At 40.5% G+C, this 12,284-nt stretch overlaps 1 protein-coding gene across 2 annotated transcripts in view; it reads left to right on the top strand.

The window, feature by feature from the left end:
* Positions 1-12,284, top strand: part of LOC123959645 (ral guanine nucleotide dissociation stimulator-like) — a 69,645-nt gene that overhangs the window by 8,953 nt on the left and 48,408 nt on the right. The window contains exon 1 of one of the 2 annotated variants that reach the window (XM_046033817.1): positions 4,800-4,981. The exons of the other annotated variant lie outside the window; for it this stretch is intronic. Coding sequence (XP_045889773.1) covers positions 4,886-4,981 — 96 coding nt within the window. The 5' untranslated portion in view covers positions 4,800-4,885. Of the gene's footprint in view, positions 1-4,799; positions 4,982-12,284 lie in introns of those variants that run through there. 2 annotated transcript variants of the gene reach the window in all.

Raw genomic sequence — 12,284 nt, 5'->3', positions numbered from 1 at the left:
ATCAGAAAATTCATCTTTTTGATTGTGAGAATGTTTGTTTACTTAATTTTTAAAGCAAAAATGGTAAAAACTCTCTGGGTGCAGCCTCTCAAATACAAGTATATGGTGGTGTTCTTAGATTTCTATGATATTAAACTGAGTGTCTTTGAGTTTTAACTATTGGATGGTCATAACAAACAATTTGATGTGTGTGAACTTTGACTTTAGAAAAGTGTAAAGGACATTTTGGACAATTTTATAAAATTGGAGACTTGGGATGTATTTCAGTTTTGGATGGGCCAAAGTAATTTTGGCTGCGCCTTTTAATTACAGAAGTTGATACTGTTTGCCTTCCTTTGGCGCTTTCTAACTCTCGGTAAAACATAAGTGACTGAAATCATGCTGTGGAAGGCGACTAACGTGTCTGGTTGTTTATGAATGTTTTTCTAGAACTTGCTGTTCTACATTGTGTGTTATTTCCAGTAAAGGAACTCCAAAATATCACAATATAAAACATGTGTTTTCTTTTTTATACTTTATTTATTGCTTTTAAAGTAAGAAGTGCACAAAACAGCAAGCAAAAACCATAAACACACTAAGCATAAACAATCCTCCCCCAGCAGACCCACCCCTTTTAAGGCTTGAAAAGAAAAAAGAAAAGTGTTTTCTGTTTAAAAAGTACAAACGTAGGAAGAAAGCAAGTACTCACCCACCTTTTACTTAAGTGTTTAGGTACAGGTACGTGGTTTGTTTACATTACGTAACAGATTCAGTGAGGACAGAGATCGTCTGATGTTAGGACAGGGTTTGATAGTAACATCATTCTGAACCGGTGATAAAAACATATGCACAGCACACTGTGAGAAAAACAACCCAAATCCTTTAATTACAGGTGATTATAATTATTTACAATTCACATAGACAAACTATTTTATAATATAATAATATAATTCTAATATATATTATATATATAATAAAATATGTCATAAACAACATATAAAGAATTCAGGCTCGGGCTAACAAATCGTATACCAAACTCTGAGCACCCAGCTACTCGCTCCCCTACCACTACCACACGCACACACGCACGCACGCACGCACGCACGCACGCACGCACGCACGCACGCACGCACGCAATAACCGAAACCCCAAATTTAAACTGAGTCACATAACAAGAATATATGTTCTTCCAGTCATTAAGTATGGGACAGTTGTACAAGTGGGCAGGCCCAGGCCCGTTAGGCCCACCTACAATGCTTCTCCACCAAAGCAGCTTTACAATAGAACAAAAGTAACCAGCTGTGATGACAAACACAAGATAAAATCTGAACTCAGCAAACACAGAGCTGTACGGTTCAACAGATTCTAGACATACTGTGTGCTGAATTTGTTTGATTCCCTGTATGTACTGAATCCAGAGCCTTGTCTTAAATGTTACGACAAGTTTTACATCCAGACTTCTTATTATAGTCACCTACGATGTTGTTGATCTTATTCTCCTGTTGCGTGTCGTCCTGAAAGGTTTTGCGGACTGTAGCGTCACCTGCCCTCTAACACCTCATCATCGTCTCAAAGCAGCATTTACCCAGACAAGATGACACTGCACACTGAGCGCAGATGATGAACTAACCTCTTGTGTACCTGCACCGCCCGTCCTGTCTTTGTCCGAGTCTACAGGAAGCGAGCCTGCAGGTTACAGACTGGCTTCCTGTCCTGGCTTGGTATCTGTAGAGGAGGAAGGGAGGAGGAGGGGTTGGTCTAATATAGCCCTATGAAGAGCTGGCTTTGCCTCCCTGTTTCCATGACAACGGCTCTCCTACAGTATTCAGCCGTGGGACGGCCTTTGCATCTATAAGCAGTTCCCAGTGGTGTTTCAGGCCCTCTTGCTCTTTTCCTTCAGCTGCGCTCTCTTCTTCTCCTTCTTCTTCTACTGTCTCTTTGTTTTTAAAAGCAACAGCACTTCGTCTTCACTCGCTGCTGTACTCGACATCGAACATCATTTGCATCTGAATCAGGCCTGAATTCTGCCTTTGATTCCCGTGTAAATTCCCCAACACTTGGAGCCAGAGCACACTTAAAATATTTAGACTGTCCTGCGAATATGCAAATATTAGCGGAAGAAAGAAAAGCTTTAAAATGTGGAATGAGTGAGCATGATGCTGTTATGCTCATTTAGCATTGTGTTATTATTTTGCAATATATTTCCCCAAAGTTTTCACAGTTAATAATTACATAGCGTGGTTGCTGACATTAGCACATTTGCACGATGATTAAACAAAAGCAAAGTGGTCAAAGCGCCTTTGACATGATTTGTGTGATAGGGGAAAAAAACCTCAGAAGCTTTCAAAAACAAATACAGATATGTTTTCACAGCTCTGAGGCAGTTGTTTTCAGGTCAAAGCAAACATACTTCCTTTCTATCAGTGTATCAGCCATTTGGGGTAAAAGCCGCGTGACCTACATACGACGAAGTTGACTAGAAATATTTTTAAGAGTTTACAGGAGGATTTTTAAGCCTTCGGGTTCAGGCTGAAAAGATGATGAAGAAAGATAATCAAAATGTCAAAATTCAGTCCAGTTGGAGGGAAAGATGTTTCTGATGCAGTCTGATTCTGCTGCTGTGGGGAACCACTCATCTACATACAGCAGACTGAACATCTAATGCAGACTGAGAGTATTCAGTTTGTTGTGAAGTTAAATGTTTAGTTTCTTTTCAAATGCAGCCAGAACCCTCAGTGTAGTGTGATGTGGTTAGTTTCCACACAGCAGAAGTGCTGCAGTGTGTTTACTGAGATGCAAAGAAATGCTCGTAGTTGATCAAGTGTTGCACACCTGGATATTCAAACCAAACTTTGCAAATTAAGTCTCAGGACATGCTTTTTTATAATAGGTAGGCGACAAGTGGCTGCAAAACAAGCAGCGTTGGTCACACACTTGCCTGCGACTTCGCACTTTCTAGACGGCTAGCGATAATTTGAGAACAGCCCAAGGTGACGTCTTCACATGTCTTGCTTTGTTTTTGTCTCCAGAAATGAAAGAGATTCAGTTGACTATCACTTATGACAAAGAACAGCCTCAAATCCTAACGTCTGAGAAGGTGGAAACAGTGAAATGTTTTTTGCATTTTAATGAAACAATTATTAAAATGTTGATTTAATGTCTAAAATAGTTGTCAACTGTCGATCGAGTAATCGATTAATTGACTAATCGGTGCAGGTCTAGTTGTGTACACACACAGCAAGACTCGGTGCAAACTAGCCTGATTCATAATATGTTATTATGAAATGTCTTTTTGTTTGTTTAGAGATACAAGCAAAACAGGTCATTGGACCCTAGGACTGTCTTATCTGCTGTCAGATTAGACAGAGCTGTCAAACATAGGACAGCTGACAGAAGAACACAGATGATCAGATAGATTCCCATGAACATCACTCATACGTGTGACCTCTGTACTTTTAAAGTGATAATCTGGGAGACTTTCATGTTTATCAGGGGTGCTTAGTGACTCATCTTGAAAGCTTTAGTATTTACTGCTGAAAAACACCTGAAGCTAAAAAAAAGTTGGTTGTTTTGACGCAATTTCTTTATATGACATTTGGGTTATTGACCTCAAATATGGTTATTTTGACCAGGGTTAGACACAACAAGCTCAGGATTTACCATTGTACAAAACAATGTGTGTGTGACATTCAAAACTGCAAAGGAAACGCATATTTTGTTATTTTTACTGGCACCGCATTGTGTTACTTGGCACGTGGAGTGAAACGTTCAGCAAGTGCATCAACTGCATGCTCGTGCACTTTCATGTGCATCCTCATGTACAACTAATAGGGCATGAGAAACAATTTGGGATCCACTCATCAAAATATTGCTCCACAGGGTACCTTTGAACAGGCTGTATTCCCAGTAAACTAACTCATTTGCCAGGATGTGGCTTAGGGGTGCCACCTTACAAACCTAACAATGTTTCATCATCAGAAATCCCGCTGTTTGATTGACAAGTGTTCTTTGAGTCTGTGACAGGTGAAGCACACAGCCGTGACTTTCTAAACAGCATCAGTGATTTAATAACGCTCCGTAGAGCAGCTAGAACGGCTGCTTTCGTCCCAACAGATATTCAAAAAAGAAAACAATTTTCAGAAGTGGGCTGGTAACCCGCCAGAACGTCTGGTTTCACATTTACCAGCAACATTAATGAGAGGGGGAGGCTGATTCATACATCAGCCTCAGAAGCAGTCACCCTGCTTCATCTTTAATGGGCTCGCACAGACAGTCTGGCACTACAGGAGCAAAACATCCTTCTCTCTTGATTAAATTGCTGCAGCATAATGAAGCAGAAGAGAGTCAGACGGCACCTCAGAACCCCTCTGTGTACCTGCTGCATTTCATTTGGCAAGGTTTTTTTTTTTCTTCTGGCAGACGCATTCAGCTATGTGGCAAGTCTGAACAGTTCAGCCTGAACGTTACAGAGGAGAGAGAATGCAAACACACTGCGGTCTTGGTATAACAGCTGAGCGTTGCTGAGCTGTTGGGCAATACCTCCAGAAGACGGAAAGACGAGAGCAGCTGCGGACAGTTAAGGCTTTCCCTGCTGAGGGAGGGAGGGAGCGAGGAGGAGGGGAGGAAAGACGAGAAGAGGAAGGGGGGGGGAAGCGAGGAGAGTACAGGGTTGTTGGTGGCTGGGAAGAAGAAAAGGAGGTGGAGGGGGTTCCTCTTTTTTTCCCTGAGACGGATCTCTTGCAGTCTTCGGCGAGAGGCAGAGCAAGTGAGCAGCCAGCTCGGGGAGTTCCTTCTTCATTTATTCCCCTCATTTTATTTTTATTTTTTTAATAATTTATTGTTTTATTTTTTGGTGGTGGAAATTTGTTTTGCGAGCGGCGAGTGCGCGGTGCGTACAGTGTGCAGCATGGAAGCCAAGTCCCTGTTCAGCCTGCACAGAGCCCTCGCTCAGCCTGTCAAGATGTGCATGTTCGATTTCCCCGTCACCATCCTGGACGACCTGGTGAGCTCCGACATCACGCAGACTGCTGGCTGTGTGCATGTGTGTACATGTTCATGTACTGTGTGCTACATTATATGTTTCTGTATATGTGTGTGTGGGTACGCATATTTTAATTTGTAATTGCATATGTGTGTGCAAATGTGTGTATATGCCCATATCTAACTCTGAAAGTGTTTGTGTGTAGGTGTCTGTGCACTCATGAGTGACATGCCGTATGCTGCTGAGTACATTTAAGTATTTATTGTGTGTGTGTGTGTGTGTGTGTGTGTGTGTGTACTTGTCCTGTGCCGCAATGTGAGCCTGTTGGTAGGTCTTAATAAATGTGCGTGTTTTGGTGTGTACATGTCAGTGTAAATGTAAATGAATACTGTATGAGTGTTTGCATGCGAGTCATTAATGTATTTGTGGGTGGTTTACAGTGTAAACCTCAGATCTAGAGTAGAGAAGCTGATTCTGCTGCACTTTTGTACCTGGTTTGTTTTGTTTCACACCTCGGATCAATTAACAGCCAGTTAGGGCTTGTAAACACAAGTCACATGACTCACTAGAAGCATAATGAGTTGGAAGTTTGTCAGCCCACCGGGTTAAAGGTTTTCACCGCAGCTGTAATCTTTTGTTGTTGTGTTTCCTTCTCTGCTGTTCACCAGGTAACTTCTCACCTCATCTTCACTCTCAGTTTGCCCTCAGGTGATTATGTTTGCCTGGATTTGCTTATGGCTATCCAATACTAAAATCTGTCACCTTGACAGTTCAGTGTGATGTTGTTTGCTTCACTTGGGATTATTTGGGGTCAGCTGTATATATTTGTGTGTGTGTGTGTGTGTGTGTGTGTGTGTGTGTCACACTGCCACTACCACCAAGCCCTGCACACCCAGGCAACCATCCCCCTAAAGAGGAAGCTGATATTTTTTGACATGTTTGGTCATGTCTGTAATAATCCCATGGCACCTAACCAGTGTGTTCCTGTGTAAGATTGTTCCTGACAGACAGATCATCTGCTGTTGTGGGGGGCATTTGATTGACATTGTTTTTGATCAAAGCCCTTTTTTATTGTGCACAGCCTGATATTAAACCTGCAGGGTCGGAGGCTCTTTTTCTGAGAAAGTACTTTGTTTTAAACTATTTTATTTGTCAATATATTTTGCAATTTTAGATAATTATTTCTTCTGTTACAGTGTCCCCACTGAGCAGTTTTGCTTTTGTCATCAAGTTAAATGACATTGGTTTATAGGTTTTGGACTAAAATGGAGCTCCAGTCTCCAGGATTTCGCAGGGGCTTTTTAGTTACTGTTGCGTAATAAAATGCCTGATTATGCGGCAGCTTTTCCTAAAAAATTGTGAAGAAAGTTGCAACGTTTTGGGGATTTTTTTTACAAGTGAAACTTCATAGGTAGATGTGATTTTTTTTAACTTTAGAATTATAGTTAAATCCTCAAACAGTCCCTCCAGGATTTCCTTGCCCTAACCATGCATATAAACCAGCATACCTTATGACCATATTTTGCGGGAAATGGCAATGATTGCAAGTTGCACTGAATTCACGGGGACTTGTTGAAATTGTGCTAGTAATTGCGATCGTGACATAGCGAAATTCTGGAGGTTCCGCTTATTTTAGATTTCTGTGGTGATTTTTATAGCTCTTTATTTAGTGTTTAAATAAAGAAAAATGGCAGTGTTTCCCATAAAAATATATCTGTTATCAGTGCTAATAAAAATGCACTATATGGCTTAAAGTATGTGGACACCGTTGTGCACAAACTATATACTTAGGACTGGTTTCTCGTATTCTGGAGGCCCCTGGAGGGAAATCTTAAGGCACCAGCATACAATGATTTGTTAGATAAGATAATGAGTTTTCCTCCAGCTCTGCGTCAACAGTTTGTTTGTCTCTTTCCTGTTTGAACATGACAATACCCCCATGAACAAAGCCAGGACCATGAAGAAATGTTTTTTCCAGTTTGATATGGAAGAACTTGACTGGCCTGCACAGAGCCCTTACCTCAACCCCATCTCCAACATGTTTTATTTAATTCATAAATACACATCACTGTTCACTGATCACTGTTGGGGTGAGCATGGGAACTAAGAATTTCATTGACGACGACTGCTTCACTGTAATTGTTGTGCAATAAAAAAACCTAAACTTCAACTTGATCCAACACCTTTTGGATGAACTGAAACAGAGACTGTAAGCCAGAACTGATCGCCCAACACCAGTGTTGGATCTCACTGATGCTCTTGGGGCTGAATGGGAGCAAAACTCTGCAGCCAGGATCCTATATTATAGCAGCAGGTTAATGCCTACAGTTCCTTTTCAAAAGAACTGATTGACTCCACAAAGAATCTCCACTTGTGGAAATACTGAGCATGTACTTGATGCAGAATTTAAACCTGCTGCAGAGCCATGAAAACCCTGATACAAGAGCCAGAATAACATCCTGTTGTTTCTGGTCTGGGTATGAACTTGATTAGCTTGTTGTACATGACCCTGAGCAGTTGTTTTCACCACATCTGTAGAGCACCTGAGGTTATATTGTTGCATGTAATGTACAATAATATTTAATTAGATGTGATACTCTGCTGTGATGTCAGCTGTTGCTTTTCTCTTTCTCACACCCTGTCAGTGTCTCTCAGCTACAGCACCTTCACCTGATCTGTTTTTTGTGGCCTGAATTCTTCTCTGGGGTCAAATGAAGTCCCACTCTGCTCCCTGCTGTCAGTCTGTTGTTGTTTTATGGTCCTGCTGGGTGAAATAAAATCATGGCATGTAGTCTTAAAGATTTGTTTTATGTTAAAGGGAAACCACAAGGTTGTGAAAACACTTGTATAAAGTTTTCTGTGGCTCTGGAGAAACTTTGTCAAGTTTGAGAAAATTACAGCTGATGAAATCATAGTAATGTCATCCGGGTTAGGGTTAGACACAGTACAACAAGGGATTTGGACCCAAATGCAGAACACCAGCCAGAGCAGGTTCCGTTTCATGGTGTTTATTAATAATAAAACAAAAGGGTAAACAAGCTTACGAGAGTGGAGGAGGGTAAGGGTCAAAAACAGGTGGGCAGTCCAACACAAGACAAACAAATCGAGAAAGGAGCTGGCAATAGTCAAAGTCCAAAAGAAGTCCAGGAAATCAGGCAACATGTCCAAAAACACAAAGCAATAGAGTTAGGGCTGGGACGCTTGACATGAAAACGAACTACGGACTAACAAGGGGAACACACATACTTAAATACACAAGTGAGGTGAGGATAGCGAGGGACAGGTGGAACTAAGGGTGGGGCACTCAGTTACACAGACAGGAAAACTGATCCCCCAGGAAGTGTGCCATACGTTGATGCCAATATGACATAGTGGGCAAACCGTAGTCCTGATAATTTAAAACCCCAAAGTCAAACTTTTTCAGCTTCATGCACCAGTAAGCAGCTCTCATTGGAATGAACGGAGCCCCGCCTCCAACGATTTCTTTATGCATCCATTGAGAAAACATACAAAGACAAGAAGTGAAGTTAACAAAAACACAAAAGGAAAGGTGCTTTCAAAATAAAACAGGACATAACAAAAACTCAACCCTCAAACCCTGACGCAGCCTTTGTTAGAAAATGAGGCTGTGTGTTTAGTATTCTTAATACTGAGGTAACTGGTGGATGAAGCTACAGGCGTGTTTCCATCCTCCTGTTCAAAAAAAGCTGATTTTCTAGAAATTTTGTTAAAATATGCGTTACATTTGGATGGAAAGCTGGGTACTTAGGTCAGTGGACTAGAAATTAAATTTAGCAAATACGTTTTGATGGAAATGTAATGCCAACCGAATATGTTTTCTATTAACAAAATGAGGACATGTTTATAATTAACGTATCTGGCAGGTCGCAATACTGACGATGTATTTTACTATTTTTTTTTTTACCAGAATATCTGATCTAACAAAAAAATATCCCCTTACACTGACTAGAGCATTATTTTTATGGTTATGTTTAGGCACTCGCAGCTCCTGGTTAAGGTTAAGGAAAGATCACGGCCTTGGTTTAAAAATGGAACAAGTCTACAGTGCATGAGGCATGATGTACTAACTAACATTTAACCAAAACCATAACCTTTCCCGAACTTTCACCAAAGTGCCGAACTCTAACCACAGATGGGACTCACACTGCTTCAGATCTGTACATAAATTCAGCTCTTTATTCACTTGAAAATGTTGCTTGTGAAGATAATCCAGCCAACTATTACCTTAACATAACTGAATTAAACAAAGTAGTACTATCTACATGTCATTTATATAAAAGAGGGTTGCCAGGAATTGTAAATGTGTAATTTGTCCTGTCCAACCAGATGCAACAAATATGTTAATCAGTTAATTTGTACATTCCCGCCCTGAGTTGTATAATTAGCCAAAAATAATGAAAATCACCAGGGTGGGTTTACTATGGTCGCGCAGAGCCTTCCAATTGCTATAACTTCTAGGTGAAGTACAATGTCAAACTAAATTTGAAAACTTTCAAATAATATTTCTAAAAGGGTTAAATGCCTCAGTTAAAGTCTTGAATGTTGCATAACTCACTGTATTTATATTATTTATATCAAAATAATTAGGTTATTGTTTGTTCTGTTCTGTTATTTCCTTTCATGATGTTGCGCGGGTTTCCTGAGTTCACATTATTATTCAGCCTGTGGTAACTGAGTTGTGTTAATTAAAATTTTAAAATATATATTTTTTAAGTTCATCATCAGCCCCAATAGTTTATGCCGCCGTTCTGAGAGATTTGTGTTATATTTACCGTGAGTAAGCTTGTCAGCTTTCTCTCCAGTTTGCCAGGAAGAAAGGTTTATGAAGCTGGTCAAAACAAGAAGATAGAGAGAGCAGAAATCTGATTACTTGTAAACAGCCAGTGATGGTAAGAAGTTTAGCAGCAGCCAATTGTTCTCAGCAGCCAAGTGATCAAGCTGTCAAACTGTCAGTCGGCTCTAAAGGAAATGAATGGATGTCTGCAGACTTGTTGATAATATTCCTTGTGAGCACTCACTTAAGTGTTGATTCTCCGAGGAAGTATTTTGTCAGTTTTCAGCAAATGATGAGCATCCTTAAATGGAGTATAGAGTTTGTTGTAGAAACTAATGATCAACTCTTAAATCTGACTAAAGGAGCAGCCATATTTACATTTGCTGCACAATCACACTCCTGCCTAGTGTTTAGGTTTGTTGTTGTTTTTAACAGTATGCAGATTTTCTTCCTCAGGCAGTAAGTGTATTGTTAGACCCTCACTCTTAGCTCCCACTTGGTCCCTAAAGCCCCCACAAATGAACTGATACTGATCTGGGTCAGGAAAAGGTTCAGCGAACAGGCAGGCGGTCAGAATAGACAACCAAGTCCAATGGGGCTTAAGGAGGCAGGCAAAAGTCAGAAAAGGGCAAGCAAGGGTCAAAAAATAAGGCAGGCAGGATAACTAGACAGAGGGCTGGAAAGCTACAGCTTGGTTAGCACAATAGACAGTTTAGCAGGGAACAATGGCTCAAGGGCGGGTATGTATACAGTGGGATTTGGGAACATGTGTGCGGGTGGATGTGGAGGTGATGTGAGCAACAGGCAGATTCATGAAAAAGGTTACTTGACATGTGTAGCTTCATTATTTTTTCGTTTCCCTCTGTTATTGTTGTTGTTGTTGTTGTTGTTGTTTCTTTGACTTGCATGTCACAACTGGCCGCGCTCACAGGAAGCTGGTTTACGCCCTGAAATTGCTCAACTTCATTAAAGGAAAACACGTCAGTGTGTTTTCAGGTGTTGGGGAGTACTGCTGCATGTGTGGAAAAGGTCGTATAAAGCCTTTTATCTCTCCAGAGGGACCTGTGTGAAGTCTGATTAAATGACTGAAATTAAAATTTGGTTGATTGCAATTTTGCAATATTATATAAGCACAGTGCTCAATCTGTGAAGAAAAGATGGAAGGAGAGGCTTTAGATCTGAACACAGCGTAACAGACAAACAGAAATCTGCAACAGATCTTGTTCGTTTATCATTTTCATGTACAAGAAGTTGCATATTGCAGCTTCAATGTAGACTAATTTAGTTTTTATGGCCAAGCCAATAAGTCTTAACTGTTGTCATTACCTGATTGCTTCATGTTATCTATCAGTGTTGGAAAGAAACTAAATACATTTACTTAAGTATTGTGCTTAAGGAAAATGTTGCTTGTACTTTAATTGAATGTTTCCATTTTCTGCTTCTTCATATGTACTACCACTACATTACGTTACCACTATGAGTATAATGATGTGCATTTTACTTCTCTGCATTTATTTGACAGCTACAGTTACTTGTTACTTTTCATGTTTTGATTTTATATAAAAAACACATGATAAAATACATGATTGAAATAAAATAAACCCTAAACCATGTCCCATTCAGATGTCTGTGAGTTATCAGTTGCTCCAAAGAGACACTTCCCCTCTAAACTTAGCAAAAAAAGCCTTTAAATACATGTTTGAGTCCCAAAGTGGAAACATTTTAAAGTAAATAAAACTTTACATGTTGTTAAGTTAGCTTTGTGTTGTGACAGTAGAGGCAGCAATGTAAATGCCTGAAAGCACAGATGCATCCATTCATTAGTGCAGGTCAGGTAAGAAGCCCGTGGTGCTGACAGAAATAGCTCACTTCAAAAAGACACAACTTAAAGAAACAACAAACACACGCTGACTTCAAGTGAATCAAATGAATGTCATGGATCAATCAATAAAAAATAATACTGTCAGGGAATAATGTTTCCTAAGTACCGTTTTCAAAACAAACAGGGAGAGGTGGATTTCTTTCTCTCTGAGCCTTGGTGACGGTTGTCAGGTTGCCTCAGAGCGGAGCTGCTCTCCCAGTGATCTCCCAGTTGGCTGCAGTTGGCATGAGAACGCATTTTTAAATGCCAGGACCTCGGAGGAGCACCCGAATGGCTCTGCTGGCTGAAATAATGGCAGGGAATAAATCCAGAGGCTGTTAGAGGAGGCAGCTCAGGCCGGTGCTGCTTCACTGGGTGTGAATGGGAAGCCTCTTCTTGTCTCTGTCTCTGGGAAACACTCTCATGCAGGGTTTTTTTTTCCAGTTCAGCAGAAACAAGGCGCTTGTAAATGTAAAAATAAAATCTCTCCTTGGATACTTGAAAGTCCAATCTCACTGATCCTTGATGGTCACGTTGTTTGTTATTTTAAGTTGTTCTTCAGGTAAACCAGTTTTCCCTCCACCTGCCTTGTGTTTTCTTTATTTACTATATTTCCCAGAATGCATTTTTGCATTCACACACACACACACACACACACACACACACAC

This window comes from Micropterus dolomieu, linkage group LG21 (assembly GCF_021292245.1).
Source record: "Micropterus dolomieu isolate WLL.071019.BEF.003 ecotype Adirondacks linkage group LG21, ASM2129224v1, whole genome shotgun sequence".
NCBI classification, from domain to species: Eukaryota; Metazoa; Chordata; class Actinopteri; order Centrarchiformes; family Centrarchidae; genus Micropterus; species Micropterus dolomieu.
This window is presented reverse-complemented; position numbering and strand designations above follow the sequence as displayed.